The sequence below is a fragment of the Cynocephalus volans genome, chromosome 5 (assembly GCF_027409185.1).
Source record: "Cynocephalus volans isolate mCynVol1 chromosome 5, mCynVol1.pri, whole genome shotgun sequence".
NCBI classification, from domain to species: Eukaryota; Metazoa; Chordata; class Mammalia; order Dermoptera; family Cynocephalidae; genus Cynocephalus; species Cynocephalus volans.
This window is the reverse complement of record NC_084464.1, coordinates 46,150,144-46,177,124: the sequence shown is the minus strand read 5'-3', so window position 1 is coordinate 46,177,124 and position 26,981 is coordinate 46,150,144. Positions and strand designations below refer to the sequence as shown.

Below are 26,981 nucleotides of genomic sequence, written 5' to 3'. Positions count from 1 at the left end.
CTTATTTGTAGAATTAAGGATGATAATTAATATGTTCTTATGAAAATCAGATTTTAGAGTGTTATCGTATAATCAGAAAATTCTGAGTAAAAGTTTTGAATAGCCCTTGCATAGGTATGGCTCTAAATCCTGATAGTTGACTGTCTGTCCAAGGAGAAGTTACTTTACCTGTCAGTGCCTCAGTGGCCTCAACTATAAAATGAAGGTTGAATAAAATTGTATTTCATTAGGGAACACATGTCAGTGTCGCCAAATTCTTCTACTCTGAATGAGGTTAACTTGATTATCAGTGCATCTGAAACTGTGTTGTGCACCAAGCCAATTTTTCACCTTAAGTAGGAAAAGCAGCCATAGGCTGCTAGCTTCTGTGTGAGAGGCAGTCAGAGTTGCCCTTGTTTGAATGCCCCTGGTTAGCTGCAGTCTGTTAGACTATGAAGACAGAGGCCATGCCTGTCTTGCTATTTGCTCTATCCCTATCCTCAGACCAAGTACCTAGCTCAGGGACAAATGTTCATTCATTTAAATATTTGTTGAATGAATGACTACCAACCTAGGACATTACACACATTGCCTCAGCAGTCTTCACAGACACCCGAATAAGGAGGTTGGTGGTATTAACTAAGTTTTGCAGATGAGTAAAACTGGTGTAGAGGCTTAGCTGCTTGCTCAAAGCCCCCACAGCCAAGGGTGGCTACAACACATGATCTTAGCCAAAAGGCTGAGGAGTGATAGGAGATGATTACAAAGACTGTACTCTTTTGAAAAAATTTTTTATTGTGGTAATAATAAAACCATTTTATTTTAAGCCATTTTAAGTTCCGTGACATTAAGTATATTCACAACGTTATGCAACCGTCATCACCACTGTCCACCTCAGCCTGTTTTTTTTCAGTTACATTGTCTCCGTTTGTTCTTTAGGGTCCTTTTAACCATCTGAAATCATATTAAAAGCATTTTTTTGAGCAAAAACAGTGGAGGAACCTGGAAATTTAAACTTGAGGATTGGACTGAATACTGGGTCAGTGTTTTCCCTTTCCCAGACAGCTCTAGTTCATGTAGAATTTCTTGTTGGCTAATAATAGCTGAGTATGTTGTTTTGAATCAGAGTACGTGCTATCACTTTGCTGACACTGAATTGGAACTGTTTGGTCTATTCCTGCTGTTGCTTAGCCCAGTGGGGCAGTAATCTAAATGGTCCCAACTCTGAGGAGCTGTGTACTCACATTTGGAGCTGTGCACCTGCCTGATGGGTTGGAGCACCACTGGGCTAAAGTCCACTTTCTGCCTTGTACCGGGAAATGAATTTGCTTTGTCATTCTCCACTCCAGCTTCCTGCCAGGATTCCAGTTCATTACTTTCAGTTTCAGTTTGGGCTTTAAAAATGTTTCTTAATCTTTCTTTGGCTGAATTACCTATATAATACAGGCACAAATAAGTAGTTTTGTTGGCTTTGGCTGTGGGATATGTGAAAGGAGATTTGAGGAGGGGGATGGATCTTTTTCAGTGGGGTAATTTGACTTTTCCATTTGTTAGTGTTCTTACTGCCATGGTCTTGAAGTCCTGCAGAGCCAAGGGGTGAAATATGACACAGACTGGGGATGAGAATTGGCAGTTGTCCTGAGTGCACGAATAGTTTCTTCCCTCCTGAGCATATTTTACAGCCAAGTGAACAGAAAACAATTCAGCAGGCTACTTGCTGGAGACCTGTGGCAGACAAATTATCTTTACCAAAAGGTGGACATGTAGCTTTACAAAATATTTTGAAAAGAACAAATTGCAAACTAAGCTTATTTTTCTCTTGTTTTATCCTTGGTCTCTAAGTGTAAGGCTGGTTCCAGATGTATTTCTAAGCCTGTTTGTGGTTGGTAGGGGTTGGACTTCTCCAAGTTTGGCCAGTCACATATCCCTCACTTTGGATCACTATCAGCTAGATAGGAAACTGCTGGGAAGACTGAAGTCCAAGCCTTCTCATTGAACAGTCAAGCAAACAGGTGCATTTTGGCCACCAGCCCAGTTCTACTCCATGTAAATTTTATCAAGCACACATATGACAGGCAGGCAATTGTTGGTGTTCTAATTCCAGTCATTACTGACTAGTATGTCAGGCCACCATTGCATGAGGCTTGACCTGAGGTAGTTGCTCTAAATATAGCCTTCTTTTCTGGTAGCTGCAAACACCTGGAGGAGCCGGCAGGCCCCCAGCAGAAAAGTGTTTGCTCTTAATAGCCTGTCTGTTGCACAGTTGTGTACTATCAGAGCTTGTTTCGTGCTTTGTTTATGCGTAATTGAAAAAAGCCCATTGGATCCATTGGCTTTTGGTGGGGTTATGTTTAGAAAGATGCAGTTTGGGTTGTTGTCTACTGTGGAAGCTTGGGATTATGTCACTGGTTTGAGCAAGAGCAGAAGAGGTACTAGTAAGCATAACCAACAATTTCCTTGATCTTTGTAATGAACACATCTTACTTAAACCCTTTAGTGAGTGGCCTTTGGTATCTGGCACTGATGAAACAAGCTGTCAAACATATGATTCTCTTCAATTGGGGACTCTGGTTTATGTGTTTAGTAGTTCCTTCCGATAAAAGGAGGTTTGTGAGGAATTAAAAAGAATACCAACATTTACAAAATGGTACTTCCAAAAAAGAAACTACAAATGGGTCTTAACATGTAAAAAGATACTCCCTCATAATAAGAGAAAAGCACTTTAAGACCTCACTAAGATTCTGTTTTTTTACCTATCAGACTGACAGTAATCCAAAGTGTTGGAGAAACACTGCTGATAAGCATGTGAGGAATAGGCACACTCATGCATTCTTGGTGGGATCATTAGTGGATAACTTTTATTGAGGAGAGCTTTAATAGATATATCTATTAAAACCACAAATATATACCCTTTGACCCAGCAATATTATTTATGGGAATTCATCCCATGGATATACGTGCACATATACAAAATGATGTATGCTTAAGCTTTATGGAAGTTAAAGATTGGAAACAAACTCAAAAGTCTACTGGTTAAATAAATAATGATAAACCTGTACAGTGAATACAGCTGTAAAAAACACTGTGGATACTCTATGTACTAATATAGAAATATCTTCAAGATATAGTGCTAAGGGAATAAAGCAAAAGTCAGTGCATAATATGCTACCAATTGTGTAAAAGGGGAAAATAAGAATATATATCATATTTGCTTGTAGGTACGTAAGGAAGTTCTGGAAGGATATTTAAGAAAGTACAGTAATATGAATGGTTATCTGTGTGTGTGTGTGTGTGTGTGTGTGTGTGTGTGTGTGTGTGTGTGTGTTGAGGGAAGAAGAGATAGGATGGTTATTTTTCATTGTATGAAACTTCTAGAATCATTACATGTATTACTTTTTGAAAAAATTAAATAATTAGAATATTTTAAAATGTAGAGCTCCTTTGAATTACACCATCACAGTTAGAGGAGCTCTCTTTTAATTGACTTCCTTACCCATTCTTCTATCCTTGTGAGTAACATATTTCCTCCTATTGTTGTTGATGTACTAACGTTTGTACTTTCTATATGGGTACGTTGGGAAGAAAGTGATACACAAGTTTGATGGTCTTGTCGTTTTCCTTATTGTTCCTCAGCCAAAATGAGTAGCTTTGAAGACTTGCACAACAGGAGCCTCAGGTTCTGTGACAAACCCTAAGAAACAGGGTTTTTCCTTTTGTTTGACAATTAGGATATATTATCCTCCAGACAGGACTGGAGTCTTTTGCTTTTCTCTTTATTTGTAGGAACCTACAAGCAGCAATTGGCGCCTATTATGACTTTGAGAGCCCAAACATCAGTGTACCTTCTATGTCCTTTGTTGAAGATGTCACTATAGGAGAAGGGGAGTCAATACCTCCTGATACTCAGTTTATAAAAACGTGGCGGATCCAGAATTCTGGTAAGCATATAATGGGCAATTCTCCCTTGCCCAGTTTTCTTTTTCTTCATAGTTAAAAGAAACAAGAAGGAAATGTTTTACCTTATATGTATGTGATTATGTTACTCTGAGCTTTTTCTTATACATGATATGCAACATTTCCTTGTACTGGCATGATGACCAAACATCAGTGAAATAGTCCCTACTCTAGAATAGGAAAAAAACTTTATGTCTTGTGCTTCCAAGCCACCTATGACTTGATAGCATCTAAACACAATCCAATATTTATTTGGTACTAGGAACTAGGCTTGTGGGTGGTGGAGTATTGTCTCCACCTGTACAGTTCTACCCCATCATTTTATTTCTGCTCTAATTAATCTTCCAGTTATTTCCAGCAGGCTAGAGGAGGTATATCCTTGAATAGAACAAGGTAGTTGGAAAGAGCTGTGAGCATCTGCTCTTTTGAAAGCTCATTTCTTTGCATGCGCAAGGATGATTCTCTCTGAAATTTCATTGGGATATCCGTCTGAGATGTTAATACCACTTTGAAAAAATAAGTGTGGGGAAGAGGGAAGTTGTTGGTTTAAAAAAAAAAAAAAACCCACATAAAAAACATTGTTTTGATGTACTGCTACCTCTTTTAAGACAAATTAGAAATGAGTATCTGAATATGTGTCTGGTTTACCCTTTACTTGTTAAATTTTCTTCTAATGACTTTTTAAAATTTGAGTGGCTTTAGTATCTCTTGTCCCATCTAATGATAATTTATGCTGAATGGTTGAGGGTGCTTTAACTTCCTTGTTAATAAAGATTTTCATAGAAATTCTGAGATGGAAAACTAGGCAAAAAGATGTATTTAGCTAAAAATGTGTGGTTGTTGGGATATCCTGTCTATGTCTAGTAAGGTGTCTATGTCTAGTAAGGTGATTCGATGTGAGATGATATAAAACTCTGGGGAATCAAATAAACCTATAAAAGTGACCTTCTTTTATTGACTCAGTTTACTTTTCAGTTCTTCACAATTCAGTTTTTTATGATGGGGAAAGACTGCCTAAACTAGCCTTTTATATAAGAATTGATGTACTATATTTAATTGTTGTTATTAGTTTTTCTGGCATATTTCCCTTGGAGGAAAGTTCAGTGTATCATTGACCAGACACTTGTAATGTGGACTGACCCAGTGTTGTAGATGACTCAGGACACCTGTGTCTTTGTAAAATTTTCATTAGGTCCCTTTCCCTTTTGGTTAGAATTAGTTTGGAGGTAACAGGAAAATAGCCATATTTTCATTTTTCTTGGAATTCTTATTTAAAGTCTAATTTTCTTTACATAATTTCTCACCTTCCTTAATTTTGCCTACTTTTAAAGAAATATCAAAATAATCTCTTCAGTTCAGCTCCTATTCATTGTGTTTCTTCTCTGAATTACTAAAATCTACTGTTACTGATTTAAAAAGCTTTTGAAACCGACACATGAATTTTTTTTTTAATAAGTGAAGTTTGGAAAATATGACTTAGTCCAAGTTTTATTTATTTATTTATTTATTTTAAGGTTAAAGTGTACCTTGTTTACTTACAGTGAAAACACTGAAAACAGTTTGGCTTTTTTGTGAGTTCTTTAGTGTTTTTAAAGACAGAAAGTTGTTAGAATACTGTTGAGATGTTTTAAATACTGTCTCGTTGCAGAGTAACCATTTTATATTTCAAAAAGCTTCTTGATATATGTACTCATTCACTGGAGAGTTCCTTGGGTTAATAGGATATGGAGAGGTTGATGTATAATGGCTAGAATGTCAAATCAGAACTCCAAAGAGCCTGCCTTTCTCCTTGACTTTGAAAAATCTGTATTGGTAGGCCTCACCACTTTTTCCTTCTGCTTTTGCTTTGTAACTTCAGTTTAAAGCAGCTTCTGAATATGTAGGCTTTCCTCTTGTAAAATGGTGTATTTGTGCCTGAATATCTTTTGAAAAATTGGACAACAGTTACTAAAGATTTTATCTCTCAAGGTGCTTTGCACAAATAGGGTTTTTTATTCATCTGGAAATTGTTCAACCAGTTGTAAAGTAGTTCTGTAAACTGAATGTTTTCTATTTGGTTAAGGAAACTGGTCTCCTATAATTGAAGAACAGACGTGTTATTAAAGAGAGGAAGGGGGAATGTGCACGTGCGCTGGTTGTTTGGTGTCCTCCTAATCTGCCTGAATCCTTTCTGGAAATAAAGTAGTAACACTGGAGTAGGCTAGGCCTTCCTCCACTGGCTCTTACTTTCCTGAAAGAGTTCCATAAATAGTAATTTTCATGGTACTTCTCTGCTGTCCTGTTTTAGGCGAGCCAGGCATTCACGTATGTGATAGATAAGATTGATAGGATCTGTGTATAGCTGTTCTAACAGCTTCCCCAAAGAAGGTAAATGTCACACAGTGTTTAAAGTTAAACTCTGAATATTTTTTAAATCCTTGTATTCAGACATAGAAAAACAGAACTGAGACATTTAATAACATAGATGCAAAATTCCAGGATTCATACTTTTGTCTCCATAGAAGTATTGGAAACTTGGGAAACATGAGCAGGAAACCTTACAACTGGAGGTTGAAGTGAAAATTTGAAACTGCTCCTCTAAAAAATATGATTTTCTTTACCAACACTTACAGTTTCTTAGTTGTTACAACACCAACTGTAGCAATTGTTGAATGTTTGTGATAACCGTAGTGTTTCTCTGACTTTGATGAAATAGTTGTGATGTTATGAGAGAGTGGCTTGGGCATATAGATTACAGAGTCATCTTTATATTTTGAACTACATAGATGTGAATATAAAACAAGGGATGGGAAAAAGAACTTGAGAAAGAACAACTGTTTCCCCCATTTTTCCTTTAGCTCATTAAAATAGTTAACTTTCTACCTTTCTCTTCAGTATGATTATAGAGAAGATCATTCATTCATCCAACACATCTTGTTATGTTCCAGTCACTTTATTAGTTTTAGGGAGAAATGGTGGCAAGATTGATGAAGGTCACTGCTTTCAGGGAGCTTAATTTGAAATGTAGTCTCCACACTCATAGGAGTTAAAAAGGAAATACAGATATGACTTACTGTCTCCAAACTATTTCTATAATCATTTATACCTACTAAGTCTTAGGTTTTCTGTAACCGATGGACTTTGATTTTTGTGACACTCTCTACCATCTCAAAATTGCCACATGACAGTTTTGTTTTGTTTTTACTTTAAATTTTTTTAGATAAAGTGATATTCCATGATAACTGGAGAGTCACGGTCTTAATCATGTACTTGATTATGATACTTAACTTTGTCATAGAACACAGATTAATCTTTCTTTTCTTCTAGATAGATCTATCTCCCATTAAGCTAGTTTGCAACTGAGACTTAATTTGAAACCCTATTGTATTATACTTCTTGAATCCAGATTTCAGGTATGCTTAGCCAGATGGTCCAAACAGCTCACCAGTATTTTCTTTCCTTCTATATCAAGTATCAGTATCTTTGACCTTTTCAGAGTTACCTGACCTAACAGTTTTGACTATAAGAACTGTATATATCATTGATAACTCTCAGAAGGCAGTTGATTTGTTCTTCACTTCATAGCAGATGAATACTTCAGAGTTGATGGTGGATAACTCTTCCACTTTTTTCTTGAAAATTCTCTCTAGATACCACATTGGGTAGTAATTGGTATCTAAAGTACTGAGAGCAGGACCCTCACCAAATCATTTAATGTTACCCATTTGATGGTTTACCAAAGAACTCAGTTTCCCTGGAATATAGCAGTGCTCCCTTTTTTGCACACTTAAGAGACCCAACTATCTCAGCTGCCTGTGGTTGTCTGCCCAGGACAGCTGAGTCTTTCTCATATTCAGTCAGTCTTGGTTTACCTTATTTTCCTAGAAGTTCAAAAACAGAGACACATTCTTGGGTTTTCATATAAACAGACACTGTCTTGTTATAGATATATGTGTATTTTAAAGAATAATTGTGAATTCAGTTTAATTTTTCTCTTGGATCTTTGTCTTTAAAGAGACCAACATTTTCTAAGGTGTTTCATGTCAGCTACTATTTTTCTTAACCTACGACAAGTATGCTTTTGGCCAGGCCACAGGCCCCAGAAATGAAAACAGAATTTAAATGTATTGCCAGTATACCATCCACAACCTTTCCACCAGCAGTGGTTGCCATTTAGAGGGTTAAAACTTCAGAGGGCACTTTGCTGGCAGGTTTTTCAAAAGAGAGTATTCCAAAACATAGTGACCACTGCTTTAGCTGCTACCCCTTAAGACCCAAGGGACAGAGGGCGCTGTTCATAATGGAGTTGAGATCTCAGCAGTAGAACACTGGCTGCTCTTCTCTCTCTGGTTCCTTTCCAGTAGTGAGCCAACAGGTATGTCAAAACCAGTCTGGCACTTCGAGAATAAGAAACTGAGGCATCCTAAAATACTGGTAGGTGATAAGTTACAAGCACCCTCTGTCCTGAGAGTCCTGCCATGTTTGGCTTTTCACAGTGATCGATTGACTGATTGGTTGATTTTTGCAGTGTTGTATTTTTATAGTGAATGTATATTCCAAAATAGTATATATAGAGGTTTCTGCCTGCAATTAAGAAGTATATCAATTACTGCGTATTGGAGACACTTCATAGGAAAGAACATATCCAATCACGTTGAGGCTACCTATACCCTTGACTAGTCAGAACAAGTCAACACATAGATTTCTCATTTTGAATCAGTTTACATGGAAATAGGTATACAGGAGTAGGTACCAAATAAGATCTTTGGCACTTCCAAAAGAAGGAAAATATTTCTGCCAAAACTATTTTTCTGTATTGCCATTCCCATTCTTTTTATAAGCACCTCTGGCTGGTGCCATAGCTCCTGGGACCTCAGTTCATTGATGTTGTTACCAGGGGAGATCACCCTGTTGCTCATATTTTCCCCAGTACTGTTTGAACCTGAGATCTAAACTTTTGCTCGATTTCTCTGTCTTGTATTTGCACAGAGTCTCTTGAGCTCTTGAGTATTTTATAGTTACAGACCCCAGAAAAAAATTGTACATCAGGGAAAAAGCAATTTTAAAATGAAAATAATGTCTTAGAAGTCACTTTTTGTGTGTTCATCCTCTTGCCTCTATGGAAAAATGGGGAACAGTCAGAATATTTTTATTTTGAATGTCATCTTAAAAGTTCAAGTGAAATGGACATGTAGAGAAAGCAGTTCCCCAAAGATGTGGTCCTGTGCTTCATCTTCATGGCTCTTCATAGACATCATTCTTAGGTTTTACAGCTTCAGTATGATGTTTGGCCTTACCTGGGGTCCCCTAAACACACGTTGTCTTGAACTGTCTTGCTTTTGCCCTATGTACATTATCATAGGGATAGACTGTTGGTCCAAGGTTGTTGGTTCTTTCTGATCTGTTGTGTGAGACAGTATATAGCGCAGAGATATGTGGGTAGGCTTACATATGTATGTGAGACAAAAAAAGAGGCCTCTTCTATAGTTTTGAAATAAACTGCACCCAGCTTAGGACCACTGATTGCCTAACATTTTTTTTCTTGAACTCAGGGGCAGAGGCCTGGCCTCCAGGGGTTTGTCTTAAATATGTTGGTGGAGACCAATTTGGACATGTGAACATGGTGATGGTGAGATCGCTAGAGCCCCAAGAGATTGCAGATGTCAGCGTCCAGATGTGCAGCCCCAGCAGAGCAGGAATGTATCAGGGACAGTGGCGGATGTGCACTGCTACAGGACTCTACTATGGAGGTGAGTATGTCCTTGTGCTGTCCAGGGTAAAGGAACTAAGTAAGATAACATCTTACCATACCCCCAGTGTTGCTCATGGAGCCTGTCGAATTGCATAATAGGGTGTGGCCTCTAAAACAGACACCCCATGCAGGTAAATGATTTCAATTTAATGACTAATTGGTCCAGTCTAATACTCTCCCATTTATCCTTAGAATTTAATTAAAACTTAGTGATATGTATGAAGTGTTATACTTCGCATTCTAAATAATGATGATTTAGTAGTGCTGTTTTTATTATACAGTCTATAAGAATACTGAAGGCAGTTCTTGTTCTCAGAGTTTCTAGACACAAGTTATATAAAACAGATATTGCACAAAATGTGCATATTCCTTCCAACCTGTCAATTTATCAGACTACTAACACCTCTCACTGCTTTTTTTTTTTTGGCAGCTGACCATTATGGGGATTCAAAATACTTCTTTGCTTTATTGCCAAACTTTTTGAACAGTGATCTGTACTCATTGTCTCTTCTTCCACATTTTCTATTTACTCTTCATCCCGATCTGTCTTTTACCCACTTCCCACTCCAATGAAAGTTTTTTAGTGACTACTCAGCTTCCAAATCTAATAGCTTCTTTGCAGTCTCCATACCAACTGACCTTCTAATTATCATTTGGTACCATATTGCAAATGTTTTTTGAAATGTGTACTTTTCTCCTGTTTCTCCTCCTCTGAATGTTCTTTCCTTGTCTCTGTTTAGTCTTGTCTTTGCCCTGGGATTACTAGGTTCTGAGCTGGGCCCCGTTCATGCTTGGTGACCTCATCCACCCACATGGCTTCAGCTGTCACCCCCAGTACACCATCCATGGTGATGCTCTTAACTGGACTCGTGGCCTGTTGGTCAGTGGGACCTTTTGAATTATTTCAAGGTGTCCTGGAATTAATATTCTCATACATGTTTTTGTAGCCAGTGGAAACTTTAAATATTTTTAGTCTCAAAAAAATTTAATATAGAAAGAATATCTCATAATGCTTATGTGGCATCATTTTTTTGCCTAAAACCTTTGTGCCTACTGTAATGAAGCCAAACTGCTTGGCATGGGACTTAAAACTCTTCATGATCTGGTCCGACCTCATTTTCACTTTCATCTCTAATTACCTCCTAACCCCCCACAGTCAGTCCCCAAAGATGTCACATGCTTTCACTTCTCCACCCTCTTGTTCATGTTCTAAAATATTCATGTTCTTCATGCCATTGCCTGAAATATCTTTTTCTTTCCTTTCTAGCAAGTTCCTCCTTATCCTCAAGGCTCTGATCAAGTCACCTTTCTTCCTTCCCTCCTGCCCCCTTGCCTATGCTTTACTACCCTAAGGAAATTCACCCTTCCCTTTTTCATTAATATCATGTACATGGTTGTTATACTTAACACATTGTATTTTAGGTGTTTTTCTCCTAATAATTAAGAACTGTTTGTTGAATAACAAATGAACATGTAATCACATATCAAAATACAGAGAGATTATTTGTCCCTTCCCTTCAAGATTCCATTTTCTTTTTTTTTGCATTAGAAAGTCTCTGTTTAATCTCTTAAGCTATCTTAGGCAAAACTGCTTTTTTTTTTTTTTTAAATTTTATTTTGTCGATATACATTGTGGCTGATTATTGCTTCCCATCACCAAAACCTCCCTCCCTTCTCCCTTCCCCCCTCCCCCCCAACAATGTCCTTTCTGTTTGCTTGTCGTATCAACTTCAAGTAATTGTGGTTGTTATATCTTCTTCCCCCCCCCCCGGTTTTGTGTGTGTGTGTGTGTGTGTGTGAATTTATATATTAATTTTTAGCTCCCACCAATAAGTGAGAACATGTGGTATTTTCAAGATTCCATTTTCAGGTGACCTCTGCTAAGAATCTTCTTACCCATGGTAGTTTCTCAACACTGCTGAACTCCATTGCATTATCTCTTCACCTCTTACTCCTTTGCTTCTCTTTTGCTCCTTACCTCTTTCTACCCAGTTAATTTGATAAACGTCTAGTATCACCTTTAAAACTTAAGGTGATACATGTCTGATTTATCTTTGAAACTCTTCAAAAAGCTGAACCCAAGTGCAGAGCAGACAGTAGCTGCTCAGTAAATTTTCTAAGTGAATGTCAGCATTTTTAAGGCGGGAGGAAGACAATATATATGACCTTAAAAAAAAAATCCCTTTGATGGAAAGATGCTCATTCTTAGTGTTTGTTCTCCAGTGCTTGAGAACTCTAGTCTTGCTTTTTTGCCCGGGCACAAATTTGGACAGGTTAGGTGTAACTTTCTGCTTCATCATTCTGTTTTAACAACAGAGGTGGTTTTTTATTTATTTTTGTTTTGGGTGGGGTAATCTCTTCTATAGAAGGTCTTCTGTAGAATCTACTCTATTTTTATAACTCTTAATGTTGTTTCAGCTCATTTCTCTTCCTCAAAAGGAATTTTTGATATATTCAATAATTTATGAAGTGGGTTCTATCCCTCCCATTTGAGATTGGTTGCATTCTCTCAGAGTTTCTCAAAAGGCATGCTGTTGGCATGTTGAGTGGACAGTTCTTCGTTATGTGGAGCATATTACAAGACCCCCCACTGACTGCCTGTAGCTTCATCTGTTAATTTTGACAGCCAACACTGTCTCCTGCCACACTGATTTCTACTTCTCTTAGTTGAGGATCAGTAGGTATCTCATTCTTGGCAGATTTATTTTCATGCTCCAGCATTTTATCTTTTTTTTTTTCTCACTTTAATACTTCTTCCCACTCCACCCCACTAAAGGAATTAGCTAGTTAGATAAAATTTACTTCTTAGCTTTTATCTAAGTAGCAAATACTAGCAAATAGGAATAAGCACTAGCAAATTCTAGTACTTACTATATGCTGTATGTCAGGCATTTGTATTGGGCTTTTTGTATATAAATTACTTTATGAAGGAAATATTAGCTGCATTTTATGTATGAGGATACTGAAGATCAGAAAAAATTTGTGATTTACCTAAAGTCTAATAAAAGTTATAAATTAGCTGTTATAAATTAACAAAAGTAATTTTATAATTTTTGTCATTAATTTGGCCCTCTCTACTATAGGGGTTTCATAAGGAAACTTTGGCTTTTGGGTATTGATGATATTTGTTGTGGTTAAGTGAGGGTGGGGTATATGGTCCCCATGCCCTCTTTTCACTCCTAGAGTGAGTGGAATTTGAGAATGGCAGGAATACTCTTAGGTAGTTGGGTAAATATCAGTGTTACTCAAGGAGTTCCTGCCTGCTAGGAGATACACTGTAGTCTAGGACATTAGGATCTGGGCAAGGAATAAGTAGAATGAGTAATTGTCCCCATTTTAGTCTCGGTACCAACAGTAACATGCTTCCCCTCCTTCTATCAGAGTACCCTCTTCCAAAGTTCCACAGGAGAGATTTACCCCTGTGTCATAAAAGTTTCCTCTAAACACAGGGACCTAGTTGTGAAGTAAGCTAAGGTCAAGTGATACTCTGGTTATCTTGTACTAATGAGGTTTCCCCCACTTGAAGTAGTTCTTCTTGTTAAATACCTCACATGTGTACCTAGGGACATTTTACATGTTGATTAAATACTTATACATCATTCATTTGGTTTCTCAGAGGTTAGAAATGAACCTTCCCTTAATAAGCTCCCAGACCACAATAGCTCCCACATATTAGGAAATGTACTGGGTGCTCCATGTAAGCCACACTGATTGTTTATTTTCTAAAATCTTTGTGAGTTCTTTTTCCAGTTTCTGCATTTTAACATGTTCTCCCTAGCCAGGTAATGTGGGACCTTCCTTCCTTCCTTATTCCTCTCCTGTATTTTAACTGATCAAATTATAAAAGAAGTTCTGGTTTCATACAGACTTTTTCTTACTAGAATCCATGGTGTCTTCTACTTAGATGCTGTTCTGCCTTGCATTTCTCCCAGTTCTCTAGCCTTTTGGCTATTAATCCCACCTTTAGAACATCGTTCTTTTATGTTGAACTCAAAAAGGCTGCTTCATTTGCTTCTGGATGATTCTCCATAAGATGCTTATTGTTTCAGTTCTGATATCTAGAATTCTCCAATATCAGAAACGTCAGTAGCCCTTCAAAACAAAATTTCATTTTTGATGAGAGAAATGCTAGCCTAGGCTGATTGTGACTTGTATGGGAAATGTTTTAGAAGGGACATTTCAAAATATAAATGAGATCTGAAATCCTAAAATATTTTTATGTTATGTGATAGGTTTTTTCATCTTTGGGGAAGGAAGCCCACCGTCAGTTGCACTGCCACCAGGTGGTGGTGATTGGTGGTCTGTCTAGGTAGTTCTGTGTGAGTCAAGGCAATGTGAAATGGCTGTACTGTTCAGATTAAACTCTAAAATGCAGGTATGTGGGTCCTCAACCTATGTGGACCATAGAAAATCAAGAAAGCAGATGAAACAGTGATCCTTCTGTAAAGTACAGTAATTAGCAAAATATTTGCATGTCCAGGTATGAAGCATCAAATATTTTAACTGCTTTATCAATCAGGTGTGAATAATGTTAAAGTATGCTATTAGCGCTAACACAGTTTGCTTTATAATTAGTTTTATTATTCCTCAACAAAATACACACACACACACACGCACACACACATACACAGAAAGTTTGGGAGAAAGGCAAAAATAACATTTGAAAGCCGCACCTTTTTTTCTTAAATGGTAGCCAGAGTCCTATTAATAGAAACTTCTTTGTCTGGAATGCTAGATTCCAAGGATTCTGAATTTGAGAGTGATAGTTCCTATACATTTTTTTAACCAAGTATAATTCTTTTTTTTTTTTTTTTTTTTAAGCAAGTATAATTCTTTATTAGGGCTGCCAGTTAGCTCAGTTGTTTAGAGCATGGTGCTGATAACACCAAGGTCCAGAGTTTGATCCCTATACCAGCCAGCTGCAAAAAAAAAAAAAAAAAAAAAAAAAAAAAAAAATACACACACATACACACACACCAAACAAACAAACAACAACAACAAAAAAAAACAGGGACCATTTTAAAGATTAAATACTTAGGCATAATTTGCTTTAAAAAAAAATTCTTTACTTTTTTTTTTTGTGTATGCATTAGTAAGGGCTATGGCTTAGGCGGGATCTAGTTAAAAAGTGTTTTAGCTACTTAGAGAATATAGCCCCGTCAGTGAAACGTTTGCAAGTTGAACTTAATGCACTTCCATGATTCTTATGTGATAGTACTTTTAATATACATCATTGGTTTAATAATTACTTTTCTTGAAGGGCGGGAAGGGTAGAGCCACTGCCCTATTAAATGAACACGTTGATTATGTGATGCATCCTGATTTCAGAAATATTAAAAAGGAAAAAAGACTTAAAATTGAGATATGTACATGTCCCCTTAACAAAAATTATATCTGCATATATGCTGAAACTGTTGCAGGTTAGAAATTCTTAAGGTTTTACTGATTTGTTGCGTGATGGGAATTTTTAGTAAGTGCCCGTGTGTTTACTTGCTCCTGGATCAGACTAGAGCATTTCTCTTATAAGTAAGGAAGCAGGCATAATTGCCTTCCATTCAAATAATCAATGTGTGCCATAAAACTTATGTGTGATTATTTTTTAACAAAATGATGATTGGTGTCTAAAACAATATATAGCTCTTTTAAGCTTTATCTAGTATCTTAGTCTTTGAAGTAGTATATATTCCTTAATTACTGCTCAGAATGTAGCCATAGCTTTATTATTAGAAACCTCCCATTAGCCTTCTAGTTAAAGGTGGGGGTCTTTGAAGAGGATAATCTCCTACTGAAAAGCAAATTGCATTCTGTTCCTGTAATGATGGTTTGATGCCAGCCACATAATGCTCTAATGGGTTTTCCTTTGGAATGGCAAAGATCTATTTTCAGCTAGAAATTCGTTCATTCTATAATCTTTATAATTGTTTTTCAAGATAATCTTTAACTTGAAAAAAGTACCTTTCTTTAGTTCTCTTTATTTTTTTTTTCTTTTTATCTTTAAAGAGCTTATGCTTTCCCTTCTTTGCAAAGGGAATGTCAGTTTTGGACATTTGGCCCCAGAAAGGAATGCTGTGAGCCTGCTAGCCTCTGGATTTTGCTTTGTAGTGATCAGTGTCCTTCTAGTTTCCTCTTATGAGTTCTAAGAGCTTTGTATTTTGTTTTGACATAGTCTCTAAAGCAATTGAATTCTAGAGTAAATTAGGCTTTGGCTTAGTAACCACTTCAAAGTCCTTTTTTCTTTATGTTTTTGGTTTCTCTTTTATATGTGGAATTCAGAAGTGATTAAGAAAGTAGATCTTAATTTCTGACCTAACACTTATTTGAGTACTTTAAAAGATGTTTAACAATATATTTTATTTAACTCAGTATAGCTAAAATATTATCATTTCAACGTGTGGCTCTGGCTGTATATCAGGTACTTAGTGGCCACATGGGGCTAATATCCTGCCCTGTTTATTGGATACTGTGGCTGTATGAATGCTAATATGTTGTACTAATTTTTTTTTCTGTATGGAATTTTATAGAATTGGTGTTACTCTTTTTCTAAAGAATTGACAGTGAGACCATCTGGACCTGGAGATTTTTAGGTTTTCAATTACTAATTCAATTTATTTTCATAGTTTTAGATGTATTCAGGTAACCCATTTCATCTTGGGTGATTTTAGGTAATTTCATGGAATTGGTTCTTTTCACCAGGGTTGTCGAATTTATGCGCATAGAGCTATATACTCTTATTGTCTTTTTAACATCTTCTGTCTTGTGGTGATCCCTTCCTTCATTCTTGATATTTTGTGTCTCCTGTATTTTATTCTTTCTTTTGATAGATTTCTTAATTTTATTGGTCTTTTCAAAGAACCAGCTTTTGGTTTTGTTGATTTTTCTCTATTCTGTTCTCAATTTTGTGGATTTCTGCTCTTAATTTTATTACTTCCTTCCTTCTGCTTGACTTGGGTTATTTTGTTTGTTTTTTTTTAGTTTCTTAGGGTGGAAGTTGAGGTCATTGATTTGAGACTTTTCTTCTTTTATAATATAGGTGTTTAATACTATGAATTTCTCTCTAAGCATTGCTTTTAGATACATCGCACAACTTTTGAAATATTGTATTTTCCTTTTCATTCAGCTCAAGATATTTTCTAATTTCCCTTAAGACTTGCTGTTTGACCCATGGATCATATAGAAATGTGTTGATTTCTAAATGTTTGGTCATTTAAGTTTTCTAGTTTAATTCCTTTGTGGTCAGAGAACATTCTTTGTATGATTTCAGTTCTTTTAAGCCTGTTAAGGTGTTTATGATGCAGGAGATATTGGCTATCTTGGTGCGTATTCCATGTACACTTCAAAAGTCATGTGTATTTTGCTATTATTGGGTGGAGTGTTCTATAAATGTCAGTTCGATCCAGTTGGTTGATGATGTTTAATACCTGTATATCCTTGTTAATTTTTTTTGTGTACTAATTCTATTACTGAGAAAAGAGTGTTGAAGTGTCCAACTACAGTTGTGAATTTGTTTGTTTCTCCTTTCAGTTGTTGGTTTTTAGTTCATGTATTTTGAAGCTCTGTTGTTGTCAGGTGGATACACATTAGGATTATTATGTCTTCTAGTTGAATGAACCATTTATTATTGTGTAATGTCCCTGTTTTTCCCTGGTAATTTTCTTTGCTCTGAAGTCTACTTTGTCTGATACTAATAATAGCCACTCCAGAGCCTAACCTGCTGAGGTTTTATCAGAGTCTAACTTACTTGGGGGAAGGGAAACATGCAGCTTCAGCCAGCCTAGCCTTCCATGTGGGGGAAGGGAAATACACAGTTCCAGCCCTTTCTTGCCGTCTATCTCATGTAAGGGAGGAGGTGGGTGGAGACTGAGACTTAATCATAGGATGTAGAATGCTTCCCCTCTCCCCACATTTTACCACTACATTACTAAGGGTTTTTTTTTTTTTAATTGCAGTTCCTTTTAGCTGGTACTCATGTCTGCCTTTCAACTGGGCATACTAACAGGCAAAAAACACAGTTTGAAGAGACTGAACAGCATCAGAACAAGAGTCAGTTTTGGCAGGAATGGTAGAATTATTAGACCAGCAATTTAAAAAAACTGAATAGTATGCTAAGGGCTTTAGTGGGAAAAGTAGACGACATGTAAGACCAGATGGATAATATAAGCAGAGAGATGGAAATTCTAAGAAAGAATTTTTTAAAAGCTAGAGATAAAAAACACTAACAGAAATGAAGAATGCCTTTGATGGGCTCAGCTTTGAGTAGACTGGACACAGCTGAGAAGAGCTCTGGGACAACTATAAAAGGTGTATCATATATGTATAATGGGAATACCAGAAGGAGAAGAAAGAGAGAAAGGAACAGAAGCAATATTTGAAGCAATAATTGCTGAGAATTTCCCCAAATTAATGTTAGGCACCAAACCACAGTTTTAGGAAGCTTAGAGAACACCAAGCAGGATAAAGCCCCCAAAAACGATACCTAAAATATCATATTCAAAGTGCAGAAAGTCAAAGATAAAGAAAAGTCTTGAAAGAAAATGGAGGAAAAAACAGCTTATCTGTAGAAGAGCAAAAATAACAATTAATCTGACTTTTCCTTAGGAATCATGCAATCCAGAAGGGAGTGGAATGAAACATTTAACGGGTTAAGAGGGAAAAACATAACCAACCTAGAATTCTGTACCCTGTGAAATTATATTTCAAGAGTGGTTAAAATCTTTCTCAGACAAATAAAAATTGAAGGAATTTGTTGCCAGTAAACCTGCCTTGGAAAAACCTTAAAAGAAGTTTTATAAAAGAAAGAAAGAGGGCTGGCTGGTTAGCACAGTTAGAGTGTAGCCTTATAACACCAAGGTCACAGGTTTGGATTCCCATATCAGCCAGCTGCCCCCCCAAAAAAGGAAAAAATGAAATGAGGAACATTGGAGAATTAATAAGTGAAGGTAAAATTAGAAATTTTATATTTCTTATTTGTAATTGCTCTAATAGATAATAGTTCAAAATACCAATGACAGATGTATTTGATTTTATATGCTCATGTGTATGTATATGCTTATGTGTAAATGAAATGAGGGATAGCAATGATGCATGAGATGAGAGGAAGGAATTAGGAATATTTTGCTATTATAAGGCACTTGTATGATCTGTAGACTGGTGTGTTAGTTGAAAGTGGACCTGGATGAGTTGTAAGTATATACTGCAAACTCTAGAATGATCACTAAAAAAGTTTTTAAAAAAGTTTAATTGATATGCTAAGAAAGGAGAGAAAATAGAATCATATAAAATGCTCTATTAAAACTACAAAAGGCAGGAAAAGAGTGGAAGACAAAAATAGGAACAAAGAACAATGGCAACAAATAGAAAACAGTAACAAATATGATAGATATCAATCCAGCTATATCAATAATCACTTTAAACATCAGTGATGTAAATACAGCAATTAAAAGACAGATTATCACAGTGGATCAAAAATAAAGACCAAAAATCAATTATGATGTCTATAAGAAATCCATTTTATCAGCACCGCACTCTACTGAGTGAGCCATGGGCCGGCCCCCAAGAAATCCATTTTAAATATAAAGGCACATATAGGATCAAAGTAAAGGGTTGGAGAAAGATATACCATGCTAACACTAATCAAAAGAAGGCAGGAGTTAAAAGAATTGAAAGCAGTGTCTCAAGATATTTGTACATCCACGTTCATAGCAGCATTATTCACAATAGCTAAAATGTGGATGAAACCCAAGTGTCCATTGATAGTTGAATGGATAAGTAAAATATGGTGTATACAATGGAATATTATTCAGCCTTTAAAAGGAAATTCTGTAATATACTACAATATGGATGAGCCTTGAGGAATTATGCTAAGTGAAATAAGCCACTCACAGAAAGACAAATGCTCTGTGATTCCTCTTATATGAGATACTTAGAGTAGTCAAAATAATAGAAACACAAAGTGGGACTGTGATTGCCAGGGTCTAGGGAGAGAGGAGAATGGGGAGTTAATGTTTAATGTATAGGGTTTCAGTTTTACAAGATGAGAAGAGTTATGGAGATGGTTGGTGGAGATGTGAATGTATTTAATAGCACTGAACTGTATGTACATTTAAAAATGGTTGAGATGGTAAATTTTGTGTTAACATGTTCATTACTACCATAAAAATTTTGAAGACAAAACAGCAGGAGTAGCTACAATAAGTTCAGACAGAGCAAACTTCAGAGCAAGGATGGTTATCAGGGATATAGAGGGACATTACATAGTGATAAAGGGAGTCAGTAATCCAAGAACACATAACAATCTTTAATGTGTATATGCCTAAAAACAGGGTGTCAAAATACATGAGACAAAAACTGACAGAACTGCAAGGAGAAACAGATGAATCCACTATTACAGTTGGAGACTTCAACTGCCCTCTGTGAAATGGACAGATCCAGCAGGCAGAAAATCAGTATGGACATAGTTGAACTCAACATCATCATCAGTCAATTGATATCTCTAGACTACTTCATCCAACAACAGCAGAACACACATTCTCCTCAAATTTTATCGAACATAAACCAAGATATACCACATTCTGAGCCATAAATCACACCTTAACAAATTTTAAAAAATAGAAATCATACCATGTGTACTTTCAGACCACAGTGGAATTAAACTAGAAATCAATGAGAAGATAGCTGAAATAATCCCCCAAATACCTAGAGATCAAACAACGCACAGATCATAGAAGAAATCTTAAGAGAAATTTAAAAATGCGTTGAACTAAATAAAAATGAAGATACTGCTTATCAAAATTTGTGGAGTACAAAAAAAGCAGTGCCTAGAGGGAAATTTATTGCATTGAATGCATATGTTAGGAAAGAAGAAAAACCCAACATCAATAATCTAAGCTTCTACCTTAGGAAACTAGAAGTAGAAGAGTAAATTAAATACAAAATAAACAGGAGAAAAAATATTAGAGCAGAAATCAGTGATATTGAAAACAGAAAATCAATGAAGAAAAATCAATAAAGTCAAAAGTGGATTTAAAAAAAATCAATAAAATTGATGTTTCTAGCCAAGTTAAGGAAAAAAAAGGAGAAGACACAAATTACTAAAGTCAGAAATGAAAGAGGGGACATCATTATAGATCCCATGAACATTAAAAGGGTAATAAAGGAATATTATGAGCAACTCTATGCTCATAAATTTGATAACCTAGATGTAATGGGCCAATTATTTGAAATACACAATCTGGCAAAGCTTGCTCAAGAAGAAATAGACAACTTGAATAGGCTTCTATCTATTAAAGAAATTGAATTAATAATTAATAACCTAAAACAGAAAGCCCCAGGCCCAGATGGGTTCACTGGTGAATTCTACCAAACATTTAAGGAAGAGATTGTACTGGTTCTTTACAATCTCTTCCAGAAGAGAGAAGCAAATGGAATACTTCCTAAATCATTCTATGAGGCTAGCATTACTCTTGTACCCAAACCAGACAATTACAAGAAAACTATAGATCACTATCTCTTCTGAACATAGATCCATATATCTTCAACAAAATATTAGCAAATTGAATCAAAAAATGTATAAAAAAGAAATTGTACACAGTGATTATTATAGATATGCAAGGCTTATCCAACATTCAAAAATCAATTAACCCATCACATTAACAATCTAAAAAGAAAACCCACATGATTATATCAATGAATGTAAAAAAGGCATTTAAATCCAACACCCACACATTATAAAAATTCAATAGACTAGAAGTAGAGGGGGACTTCCTCAACTTGATAAAGAATATCTATAAAATAATCTGTAGTTAGCATGATACTTAATGGTGAGAAACTTAGATGCTTTCTTTTTTTTTTTTTTTTTTTTGTCGTTTTTTCGTGACCGGCACTCAGCCAGTGAGTGCACCGGTCAGTCCTATATAGGATCCGAACCCGCGGCGGGAGCGTCGCCGCGCTGCCAGCGCAGCACTCTACCAAGTGCACCACGGGCTCGGCCCAACTTAGATGCTTTCTCCCTAAGATCGGGAACAAAGCATGGATGTGTTCCCTCTCCCTACTGCTTTTCAACATTGTCCTGGAAGTTCTAGCCAATGCAATAAAACAAGAAAAGGAAATAAAAGATATACAAATTAGGAAGGAAGAAATAAAACTGTCTTTATTTGCATATGTCATGATCATCTATGTAGAAAATCCAAGAGAATCAACCAAAAAAAACCCTCTGGAACTAATTAGCAGTTATAGCAAGGTTGCAGGATACAAGGTTACTATACGGAAGCCCATTGTTTTCCTATTAGCTACTAATGAACTACTGGAATTTGAAATTAAAAACATTTCTATTTACATTAGCATCCCCCAAAATGAAATACTTGTATATAGATCTAACAAAGTGTGTAAAAAAAAAAAAACCTATGAGGAAAACCACAAAACTCTGAAGAAAAGAATCAAAGAACTAGAGAGATATTCTGTGTTCATGGATAGGAAGACTTAATATTATTAGTCTGTCAATTCTTTCTAACTTGGTCTATAGATACAATACAATCCCAATCAAAATCCCAGCAAGGTATTTTATAGATATCGGCAAATTGATTCTAAAGTTTATATGGAAAGGCAAAATACCCAGAAATAGCCAACATAATGAATAATAAAGAAGAAAAAAGTCAGAGTATTGACACTGCTTGACTTCAAGACTTATTATAAAGTGGCAGTAATTAAGACAGTGTAATATTGGCAAAAGAATAGACAAATAGATCAGTGGAAAAGAATAGAGAGCCAGAAACAGGCCTACAGAAATATAGTTGACTGGGCCGGCCCGTGGCTCACTCGGGAGAGTGCGGTGCTGATAACACCAAGGCCCCGGGTTCGGATCCCATGTAGGGATGGTCGGTTAGCTCATTGGGTGAGCATGGTGCTGACAACACCAAGTCAAGGGTTAAGATCCCCTTACCGGTCATCTTTAAAAAAAAAAAAAAAGAAAAGAAAAGAAATATAGTTGACTGATCTTTGATAAAGGAGCAAAGGAAATACACTAGAGAAAAGATTGTCTTTTCAACAGATGATGCTGGAACAGCTGGATGTCTGCATACAAAAAAAAATGAACCTGGACAGAGCTCATACACTCTTCACAAAAAATTTCTGCTCTGCAAGACACTTAAGAGAATGAGAATACATGCCACAGACTAGGAGAAAATATTTGCAAAGGTCACATCTGATAAAGGATTGTTATCCAAAATAAACAAAAAACTCTTAAAATTCAACAATAAGAAGATGAACAGTCCAGTTAAAAAATGGGCCAAAGATATAAACAGATGTCTCACCAAAGAAGACATACAGGGGGCAAATAAGCATATGAAAATACATTCACCAGCATATGTCATCAGGAAATTACCAATAAGAACAATGATATACTGCTACATACCTATTAGAATAGCCAAAATTCACAACACTGACAACACCTAATGCTGGCAGGAATGTGGAGCAACAGGAACTCTCATTCACTACTAGTGGGAGTGCAAAATGGTGCAGCCACTTTGGAAGACAGATTTGCAGGGGATTTTTTTGTTTGTTTTTGTTTTGGCAGCTGGCCAGTATGGGGATATGAACCATTGACCTTGGTGTCATCAGCACTGTTCTCTCCCAAGTGAGCCACTGGCCAGCCCCTAAATTTGTGGTTTCTTACAAAACTAAACATACTCTTTGTGCGAGGGTACTTCAAAAATTTTGTGGAAAGGGCAGAAGCCGCAGCTGTGCCCTTCAGATAGAGTTACTTGGAGGTGGCAGGGGAGAAGAGGGCCTTGGCGGCCCCCAGGACAACAAGACCACTAATAAGGTTCATGTGGACCCACGCAGGAGTGAGGAGCCAGAACAACTGAAAAAAGGGAGCCGTTCAGAGGCTGGCGAGTCATTGCAAGGGACTGGCATAGGGACCAGCGCAGGGCCCATCCCATGGGAAGTGTTTGGAGCACGGGCCTTGGGGGAGATGGGCCCACCAGTAGAACACTGAGGCACAGCAAGGACAACTGATCTGCCCCCCAATCAGCACAGGACCACTCAGAGGAGACTGGTCGGGAATGCAGAATTGCATGGGATGCAGTTTGATGAAAAACTCAGCCTCAGATCAGAGATTCCACAGAACACAGATCCACCTGGTCTCTGTAGAGCTGGAAGTACCTATAAGATCAGCCATTAAACCCTGAGCTGCACAAAAGCCTTCCCTAGGGAAACAGCAGCAAAGCAGCAATTTAAACAACCACACAGCTCAAGTACTGGTTTCCATAGGAAGTTCCCCCATGTTAGAAGCAAAGGACAAAAAATTAGTTCCGGGCCAGGCACACCATCAGCACCTAGGGGCCTGCCTGGAAACTGGAGGCTTGGATCTGGGGACCGGACTCCACTCCCACCTCCAGGCAAACTGCACCAGCGCCTCGGGGCCAGCCTGGGGACCTGAAGCATGGAGAAGGGGACTGGACCTCTCTCCCACAACCAGGCACACCACGTCAGCACCTTGGGCCTGCCCAGGGACCCAGGGCATGGAGAATGGGAATGGTCCTCTCTCCCACAACCAGGCACACCGTGCCAGTGCTTTAGGGCCCACCCGCAGACCCGAGGCATGGAGAAGGGGACTGGACCCCCCCCTTCCCACAACCAGGCACACCACACCAGCACCTTGGAGCCTGCCCGGGGACCCGAGGCAAGGAGAAGGGGAACGGACCTCTCTCCCATAACCAGGCACACTGAGCCAGCACTTCAGGGCCCACTCAGGGACCTGAGGCATGGAGAAGGGGACTGGACCTCTCTCCCACAACCAAGCACACTGAGCCAGCGCCTTGGGTCCCACCCAGGGACCCGGGGTATGGAGTCAGGGACCGGACCACCCTCCCACACCCAGGCCCAACAGGCCAGCACCTCGGAGCCCATCCAGGGACCTGGGGCATGGCGAAGGGGACCAGACCTCTCTCCCACAACGAGGTACAACATGCCAGCACCTCGGAACCCACCCGGGGACCTGGGGCATGGAGAAGAGGACCAGACCTCTCTCCCACAACCAGGCACACCAAGCCAGTGCCTTGGGGCCTACCCATGGTCCTGGGGCATGGAGAAGGGGAGTGGACCACTCTCCCACAACCAGGTTCACCATGCCAACACCTCAGAGCCCACCCAGGGACCCAGAGCATGTAGAATGGGACTGGAACTCTCTCCCACAACCAGGGACACCGTGCCAGCACCTGGGGGCCCGCCCGGCCCAGAGGCATGCATAAGGGGACTGGCCCTCTCTCCCACAACCAGGTACACCGAGCCAGTACCTCAGGTCCCGCCCAGTGACCTGAGGTAGGGAGCCAGGGACTGGACCCTCCTCCAACTCCAGCACCTCGGGGCCTACCTGGGTACCTGAGGTATGGAGAAGGGGACCAGACCCTTCTCCCACAACCAGGTACGTGGCGCCAGCACCTTGGGGCCCACCCAGAGACCCGGGGCATGGAGAAGGGGACCAGATTGCCCTCCCTCAACCAGGCACACTGCGCCAGCACCTCGGGCCTTGCCCAGGGAACCAGGACATGGAGAAGGAGACTGGACCCCTCTCCCACAACTAGGCACATGGTGCGAGAGCCTTGGGGCCTGCCCAGGGACCAGAGGTATGGAGAAAGGGACCAAACACACCCCACAACCAGGTATACCGCCGGTGCCAAGGAGCATACCAAAAACAGCAGCTCCATGTGGGTGGCCCACCACAGCCACCACAATAACCATGGCTGCCGCAAAAGCGGGTAGACACCACAACCACCACGCAGATGGTCTGCCAACCACTGGAGCACATTGACACAAGGAGAGTCACCAGCAGAGACAAAGAAAAGAAGAGGATGTCTTTTTCTACAAAACCCATTTCAGAGTGACAGAAGAAGCATCTGCTCTATGATAACATTGGAGGACCCTATCACATGTCTCAGCATTTGACAGATCATCTAGGCAACAAATTAGCAGAGTAACCATTATTCTTTCAGAAGGATAGAAGAAATCTAGGGCAATTAGGGGGGGAGGGGGAGGGAATGGGGGGAAGGGGAGAGATTGGACCAGGGGCATAAAGAATAATTATGATTTGTAACAATATATATGCTAGTAATATTGATTTAATCAACATAACTCAATGTTCATACCCCCCCCAAATACGTATAATTGATTTTGATTCAATAAATAAAATTAAAAAAAAAATTTTGGGGGACGACCCTGTGGCTCACTCGGGAGAGTGTGGCGCTGGGAGCGCAGCGGTGCTCCCGCTGCGGGTTCGGTTCCTATAGAGGGATGGCTGGTGCACTCACTGGCTGAGCGCGGTGTGGGCGACACCAAGCCAAGGGTTGCGATCCCCTTACCGGTCACAAAAAAAGAAAAAAAAAATTTTTGTGGAAAGAGCCATATTATCTTTTAATTATTTTTCCACGAACTTTTTGAAGTACCCTCATACTCCTTGGTGTTTACTCAAATAAGTTGAAAACTTATATCCAGATAGTAACCTGCACAGAGATGTTTATAGCAGCTTTATAACTGCCAAAACTTGAATGCAACCAAGATATTCTTCAGTAGGTGAGTGGACAGATAAACTGTGGTACATCTAGTCAATGGAATATTATTCAGCACTGAACAGAAATGAGCCATTAAGTCATGAAGAGACATGGAAGAACCTTAAATGCATATTACTAAGTGAAAGAAGCTGATTGAAAAGACTACATACTGTATAATTTCAACTATAGGACATTCTGGAAAAGACATAACTATGGAGATAGTAAAAAAAGCTTAGTGGTTGCCAAGGTTAGGGGCAGGGATTAATAGTAACAGTGTTCTAAATGATACTACAGTGGTGGATACATGTTGTTATATAGAGTGTACAACATCAAGAGCAAACCCTAAGGTAAACTGTGGACTTTGGGTGATGATGATGTGTCAGTGTTGGTTCATCAGTTATAACAAATGTACCACTGTGGTGTGATATGTTTATAATGGGGGAGGTTTTGCATGTGTGGGGGAAGAGAATATATAGGAAATCTCTGTACCTTCCTCTTGATTGTGCTGTGAACCTAAAACTGCTCTAAAAAATAGTCTATTAAATGTGCTCTCAATAAGAAAAAAATAATGAACACTAAGAAATAATAACCTTCTTAGTAGAAGGGCTTTCCCCAAAATACAATATTTTAGTTAAATAGATTCACACTGGTGACAGGGAGAAGGTATTTCTTTTCTAGACTGACAGAAAGTAGGCAAAAGCATCGACTTCGGTTGAGCATGGTTAGCACCGTTTGGCATGAATGAGGGGGTTCTGAATGGGAGAGAGGTGGGGAGA

The 26,981-nt window shown here is 38.3% G+C and overlaps 1 protein-coding gene across 3 annotated transcripts in view; it reads left to right on the top strand.

The window, feature by feature from the left end:
* ILRUN (inflammation and lipid regulator with UBA-like and NBR1-like domains) overlaps positions 1 to 26,981 on the top strand; it is an 81,779-nt gene that overhangs the window by 28,059 nt on the left and 26,739 nt on the right. For all 3 annotated transcript variants that reach the window (XM_063096589.1, XM_063096587.1, XM_063096588.1), the window contains exons 2-3: positions 3,763 to 3,917; positions 9,465 to 9,662. In XM_063096589.1, coding sequence (XP_062952659.1) covers positions 3,763 to 3,917; positions 9,465 to 9,662 — 353 coding nt within the window. The remainder of the gene's footprint in view (positions 1 to 3,762; positions 3,918 to 9,464; positions 9,663 to 26,981) is intronic.